This window comes from Austrofundulus limnaeus, unplaced genomic scaffold (assembly GCF_001266775.1).
Source record: "Austrofundulus limnaeus strain Quisiro unplaced genomic scaffold, Austrofundulus_limnaeus-1.0 Scaffold9, whole genome shotgun sequence".
Taxonomy (NCBI): domain Eukaryota; kingdom Metazoa; phylum Chordata; class Actinopteri; order Cyprinodontiformes; family Rivulidae; genus Austrofundulus; species Austrofundulus limnaeus.
In genome coordinates this window covers 1,207,814-1,214,809 of record NW_013952411.1, presented here as the reverse complement: position 1 = coordinate 1,214,809, position 6,996 = coordinate 1,207,814, and the positions used below count along the sequence as shown (strand labels likewise).

Genomic DNA, 6,996 nt, shown 5'->3' with positions numbered 1-6,996 from the left:
TTCTTGCATGAGGCCCAACATTTTTATTCTACATTTATCCATTTTAAATATACTAACCTCACTCATTTGTAACAACTAAGGACAAAAATGTAATTAATTCAGAAAATCTTTTCAGGACCCCACCTTGATGTTTCGGGACCCCACTTTGGGTCCCGACCCCAACTTTGGGAAACACTGCTGTAGAAGACATGTAAAGCTCTTTGGAGCTACATTTAAATGAAGAATGATTAAATTATTGTGTCTAATACTGCATGTTAATGGGCTATTCAAAATGTTTCAACTTGCTTTCAATCCTCTTTTGAAAATTGAGCAGGGCCTACTGACTTGAAAAAATATAATTATTAAGATTTTTGCTTTTAATTGTAGAGATGATTATTGGGGGTGGGGGTGGGGTCATACTTTTTGTAAACTATGTTCTGTTTTGTGGTATTATATCAACATTCTGCGTGTAATTGGAACAAGGATTATTCAGTCAGCTTTGATAAACTCCATAAAGTTTGCAAGAACAGGTAACTTTAAATTAAACCACCATTCAAGTAGTTGTTGAGCTATGTTTGTGCATGATTAATTGACCAGAATATAAACATTTTGAGTCATGTCAGTGTTGGTGGCCCTGCTGCTGGCGGTGGGAGGGATAAATAAACAAGAAGGACGCTGTTCCGTCGGTGGACACGCCCCCCTCCGTGACTCCGTGGCGTTAAAGTATAGGACGGACGAAGCTGACTGGAAACCATTACAACTCCAACATTAAGGTAAGGTAAAGTCGTCTTTATTCCAACACAGAACATAAACTCTCCAGCCTTGTTTCAGCCTGGCTTTGACAAACTGTGCAAAAAACTCCTGGTTTAGTTTTCATGACTTGCGGTCATAAACAACAAAGCTAGCTAGCAGCTACATGTAGTTAGCTAGTGCCTGCATTGCTTTACGAGTGTTTATGAATGTGTCTGAGGGGCTGGGAAGTTGTTCTAGGAAGTGCTTGGTGGGCACGGCGACTTGACAGACCTTCTGTGTGCTGGAACCATCACTTTTAGCTCAAGACTTTCTGCTGCTAACGCCCCCCGGAAACAGCTGCTAATTTAGGTTAGCAAAGAGACTCAGCTGCTGCTGCAGCCCAGGACACTGAGCAAGTTAGAAAAAAACTGAGTTTGCATATGCTTGTCGATTGAATAAACACTTGTAGCTATCAAAAGAGTGAGTGAGCTGGTAAGTTGTTTGTGTTGATGTTTCAGCTAGGTTGTTTACTCTCTTTAGAAGTACAACGTGTTGCATAACAGCAAGTGTTACTGACATTTCTACAGCTGTTTTTATATTTTAAAGAAAGTATGCATCACTTTGTTCTTGAAGACCATTTACTTCAGTTCTAAATCACATTGTATTTCAGTGTAACTTAAACGTTGAGACTGGAAAGTTTACTCTTGATGTCTGCTGTCAACAGGTGGATTGTAAACCAGTAAAAGACAGTGAGAACAGATCCAAATAAGACAACAAATCCCACTCCCACTTCATCAATATGGGAGCTGTAATCTCAAGATGGAGGGTTTGTATTCAAACTATATATCTGTGATATATTGCATGCTAAGTAGTTGTTTTCACTACTACCCCTTTTTGACAAACTGGACTTAAAAAGTAAAACATGCACTTGTCACACATTTTTCTTCTGCACACAATTTACTGAGTCCTCAKTTTCACTTCCACTTTCACTGTAATCTTTTTAAAACTTTAATTATGCAGTTTTAGAGGCTGGATAGTTCTACTTTTGAGATGTAGGAATCCTTCAAGAACCCTAATTAAATATTTTCAAAGTAATAAAATTCAACCTGGACTCAGGTGTTAATTTTTTATTTTATTTTATTTTATTTTTTCCAAGTCTTTGCATAGTTGGTGGCACCGTACCACAAAAATGTTGTTCTCAGGTACATTCTCTTTAAGGGAAAACAATCCTTTTATTTATATAAATATTTTTCAAATTAACATCATGTTTTCCTTTTGTATTTGGCACCTTATCAGTAGTATATGCCAACAAAGGATTTAGACATACCACATAAAACATATGTAGGAAGAAGAAACGGGAAGTATTAAAATTATAACAAGATGTTGCCTACAAAACAAAGCACTTGTAAACAACTTTAAAATACTTGTCTTACAGGCTAAACCATCCACCGTGGAGACTTTGGAACGACTTGAAAAGGTATGTTTACCTCAAGAAAACATGTTTTAACATATATTTATCAAATTACTGCAGAGATCATTTAAATGTCTAAAAGTATTTCTGATTAGTTTGTGTTGTATGTAACATAGGTTAGGATCAAATATAGTTTGACAAAAAGCAGACAGTATCACAAACAATAATAAAGTAGATGTTTTGAAATGTTTGAAGTGTTGTAAAAGCATGAAACTTTAAGTGTCAGCAAATGCTTCCAAGTTGGCTTATGATTTGGTGATGAAGCTATTTTAAACCACTAGAGCCACAGGAAGAAGATGTTGGGTGGCATTCAAGTGGTGAAACAACTGCTTTTGCACTGTTGTTCTTCAATAAATCTGTAATTAAAGATTTCATAAGAAGCGTTACAGACGTACATGTGAGAAGGGATCATTTCTTTATTAGAGTGACACACACAAATGCTCCAATGGCACTTCAGTGACCAAGGGTGGGTCACATTTCATCCACCAGTTATTTTTGGATGGAGTATTCAGCACTCTGAAGCTGTGGCGTTACATTTCTGTTTACAAAGTTGTTGATTTATGTGCAAAATACACTGTTAAAACATTACATTTCTCTAATCATGTCCTGAGMAAATGTTCCCTCTGTGCACTGCTTCTACTTGATTCCTCAGTTTAGATTAGTTAGGTTATATTTCTGTGCAGTGCAATGACCTTTAAATCTTTAGTGCTATAGCAAACAGGTTCTTTCTCAGAGTGGAACGTCAAGCCCTAAAGGAATTTACATTCATTTGCATCTATGTAAAAACATGATGCAATGTTGAGAGATGCTTGAGGGGAGGAAATACACAGCTGGTATTTTTGAACTGCAGGAGAGTAGTTCAGTCCTAACCAATAATTTTTTATTGTTTTGCTTTTTGCACTGCCTACACTGTGGCCATTTGCAGTGTTTATTAGTATGTTTGGGTCTTTTTTTAGCATGTGTTTCTGAATAAGGGCTTCCTGAGTTAAGTAGGAATTGGAAGAAAAAAAAAATTAAAACTGCATTTGCAAAGTAGAAGCTACTTATCTGATGCTATTGTCTGCCATGACAGATTTTTTAATATATGCAGAACAGAATAGATTGATCTATCATGAGTCTTCTATAACTCCTCCCGTCTGACTGTTTGTRGCAACTTTTTGAAACTGCACTCACAAATGAAACCACATACTCCCAGTTTCAACTGTGTCCTCTGTTAATGTGGTTGTTGAGGTCACGTGCATAAATGATGCAGCTGAGCGTTGCACAATCAGTGTTCCCCTGACAGCGTAGGACATTATACTTGCTCTATAGTGGGACTGACAGTCATTAAAACCCTCAGAAGGATCTTACAATTGTTTGGTCCAAAAGCCCTGACTTGATCTAGACTAAAGTAGAAATGAGGATATTTTACTGCAAGTTTGATCTTTGTTCTAAAATACTGTTTGATACTTTGATAGGATTGTGTTCATCATCTCTATTGTAACACTTATCTATAAAGACAGTTTATATTGCTAGAAGAGAAAAATTTTGATGAAAATTTTTTAAGAAAGTTCTGATTAACAAATCACACAAAATGGTTTGCTGATTTTTGCACAACATGCTGCATTTGAAGCAGTTTGAATGAAAGTTGTTTGTTTTAGACAGTAAAATCAATAAGATCACATTCTTGTCCTGTTGTAATATTTGTTTTATTTTCTCCAAAGAATATCCAGACCCTTGAAGACTACAGTGTGAAGTATCAAAGGCAGCTGAAGATATGGGTGGGACGGCTGCTTCTCTATTCGTCTCTGCTCTACTTGATTACCTGTGTCGTCGTGTATTTCTGGTACCTGCCTGAACAGATGATGGGACGGCTCATACTTTCTCTTCCGTTTGTAATTTTTCCACTTTTGTAAGTATTCAAGACACTTACAATTTTTTAATCAAATCCAAAATTAACAGAACTGAAAAACATTTTTCCTTTTTTTTCTTTTAGAGTGTGGTTACTGCGAAAGATGCTTGTATATATATTTTCGCGAAGAACTGAAAAAAATAGTAAGATATTATTTTATCTTGAGGCATAAACCTTTTTGTTTATTAATGCTTAGCTGCACACAAGCATTGCTTTTTCTTTTACCTTTTTTAGATGAAACATTAGAAGATCTGAAAGCACAAAAAAGAAAAATAGTAAGTTATTTTCTGATATTCTTCAATAACATTGACAACATGAAGCTCTAAAAAACAGTTTTTAAAATGTGTGCCATAATCCGTTTTTATTTATCACTTACAGTATTTTCCTTTTCATATTGCTTTTACTTGGAGCATGTTTTAGCCATATGTAATTGCACTTTTTTGGATCTGTGCCAGCAGCTTGTGAACGGCACAATGACTTAACCCAACAAACCACTCAGCTAATGTCACTTTAATTAATAGCATTTAGTGCAGAAAAGAAATAAATCTGATAAATTGCTTGTCATCCTCTGTCAGGTTCTAATAACTTTCAATAATTAGGGCTGATGAATTTTCACACTCTCCATTATCGAAGTAGTGAATGTAATTATTCTTCATATTCTWAGTAAACATGTAGAAATATTCAGTGTTTGATTTTAAATATAAGTGGTAAAGGAAGCTAGCTGTTACGAWGCTTTCTTTCTAATGTTTGTTTTTGTTATTAGTGGTAATGTGAAGGTATATTATCTGGGTTCTCTGCTTCTYATTGCATTAGACGATCATCAGATCATCTTTTGTATCTGAAACAGGATGAATTCCTGAGTGAAATGTAATGAGCTATGGATTCGTCCCCATACTACCCTTTAATGTCTTTTCCCAGCTTGAAGAAGTAATGGAAACTGAGACGTACAAAAATGCCAAAATGATTCTGGAAAGATTTGATCCAGATTCAAAGAAAAATATTGTAAGTTATTCTGCTTATACTGCACAGTTTCTCTTTGTTTTAATTTTTGTTGTATGCCTCTCATATTAAGACATGTTCTTTGACCGTGTGTTTTATGTAAAGGAACCTGAATCCACTCCAGTTGGACCACAGAAATCTCCCAAACCAGGACAAGGTAGAAATGGTTCTACTCTCCACTCTGGCATTTCCTACCGTTGTTAAAAGCTCCACACTTTTTCTGTGTTAGAGCTCCGCCAGCGTCATGTCATGCCAAAGACCCCAGTGGTGATGGTGAATCCTGGAAGCGGTTCTGCTGCCCGTCCTCCTCATGCCTCTGGGCCCAGCTATCCTGGACGATCTTCCCACTCTGCTCCCGGCGGACCCCCAGAGAGGAGCCTGTCAGCAGTAGCTGCTCAGCAGAGCTTGATGAGGAAGCCCGTGACCCCGGGAACACCTGTTCCAGGAGTCGGTGAGTTACCTGCACACAGGGGGACCGGATCATAATGTGGTCGATTAAGGTGTGATTTACTCTTCCCTGGCTATGTGTCCCCAGTTGCTCAAAGCTCTGTGGTTTGTGTTTTTAGCAAGGTTATGGTACGTAATACAGTAGTTGTAAAAGATAATTGCAGGAAGTTAAAATTATCTTACTAAGTGATCCAGTATTTCCCTAAACAAAGACATTATTATAAATCATGATCAGGAATTAAAGCTCTTAAGAATTGTTTGATGCTTGCCAGCAAAATGTTAAACTTCTCAGAGTTTCTTGTTTTCAGAGATACACATCCGTGGAGTGTAGATTTTATTATTCAGTATTGATTATTTCTATGCTATCACTACTCTGTTGGGGGRAAAAAAATGCAAATAAGTAAAAACGGTGAACGAAAGCTGCTCGTGGAGTAAAGGAAGCTGGAATTTGTAATCTGCCAAGTGGAATGCAAACTGAGGTACGCACAATGCTGGATAACATTAACTATGATTAATTAACCCAGATCTGCATTTCTTCTCTGGTGGTAGACTCTCACTAAATGTCTTATAATTCTTGGTGAAATTGCTTTTGGCATTGGGAGCACCTCACAAATGGTTTACATGACTTTATGTTATCACCTGCGTGCGCTGRAAATTGGAAGTGAAAAGCAATTTGATACAAATCGTCGCAACAGAGTTTCCATATGTTTGTAAATTAATAAGCAGCAGGACACGGAGACTCTGCCAAGTCTCACAGAAATGACCAGTCATCTTCCTATGATTGCTCTTGATGTTGGATTATATTAATTACTCCCCACCAACRCGGCGGGGATTCACAACATGCTTTGCAAGTGAGATGTTTCATCATTAAGAGAAAGATCCAGGTGTAGTTAAAAGTTATAAAGATTTGTGCATTAAACTAATTCACAGAGCTGTTGCAGTCAGCAGGCTTATTTAGGTTTGGATAGAAGGTAGAATATGGTCTTACAAGATCTGATGTTTTTGTTTTTCAACAGGCATGCACCCACCAGGCCCACCCCTGGCTAGACCTGTGCTCCCAAGGGAAAGGAGTGCCATGGACAGAGTTGTTGAGTATCTTGTTGGAGATGGTCCTCAGAACAGGTGAACAACCTCTTTTATATCTGAACTGATTTCTTTGTACCTTAATCGTTTATAACAGAGATTCTTAACCTATGGGCCGCGAGCGCCACCTTGAGGGCCTCCAAAAGAACAACAGTTTTTAACTTTGGGCCACAGAGGGCCGCGGGACCGCATTGATTTTGAATAAGGTGCAATACACTTTCTCACCACTAGTGGCAGTAGTGCGCCACTCAGATGTTTAACAACTTTTTTAATATGTAGAAGAAGAACCTTAGAAACCTGCGGAGAATGGAAACCTATTTTATATGGAGAGCCGTTTTAGCCAAAATTAAATAAATAAATAAATGGTTGAAATAAATAAAAAAATGAGTAAAAT

The 6,996-nt window shown here is 37.2% G+C and overlaps 1 protein-coding gene across 3 annotated transcripts in view; it reads left to right on the top strand.

Moving 5' to 3' along the window:
* The first annotated feature begins 652 nt into the window (after positions 1-652).
* The window catches only part of lnpa (limb and neural patterns a), an 8,691-nt gene continuing 2,347 nt past the window's right edge, over positions 653-6,996 (top strand). Inside the window, exons 1-10 of one of the 3 annotated variants that reach the window (XM_014001412.1) lie at positions 653-752; positions 1,436-1,537; positions 2,147-2,188; positions 3,886-4,073; positions 4,158-4,216; positions 4,308-4,348; positions 4,992-5,075; positions 5,178-5,229; positions 5,302-5,523; positions 6,536-6,641. In XM_014001412.1, coding sequence (XP_013856866.1) covers positions 1,511-1,537; positions 2,147-2,188; positions 3,886-4,073; positions 4,158-4,216; positions 4,308-4,348; positions 4,992-5,075; positions 5,178-5,229; positions 5,302-5,523; positions 6,536-6,641 — 821 coding nt within the window. In that variant the 5' untranslated portion in view covers positions 653-752; positions 1,436-1,510. Of the gene's footprint in view, positions 758-1,001; positions 1,204-1,435; positions 1,538-2,146; positions 2,189-3,885; positions 4,074-4,157; positions 4,217-4,307; positions 4,349-4,991; positions 5,076-5,177; positions 5,230-5,301; positions 5,524-6,535; positions 6,642-6,996 lie in introns of those variants that run through there. The other 2 variants (XM_014001413.1, XM_014001414.1) reach the window with 2 other exon arrangements.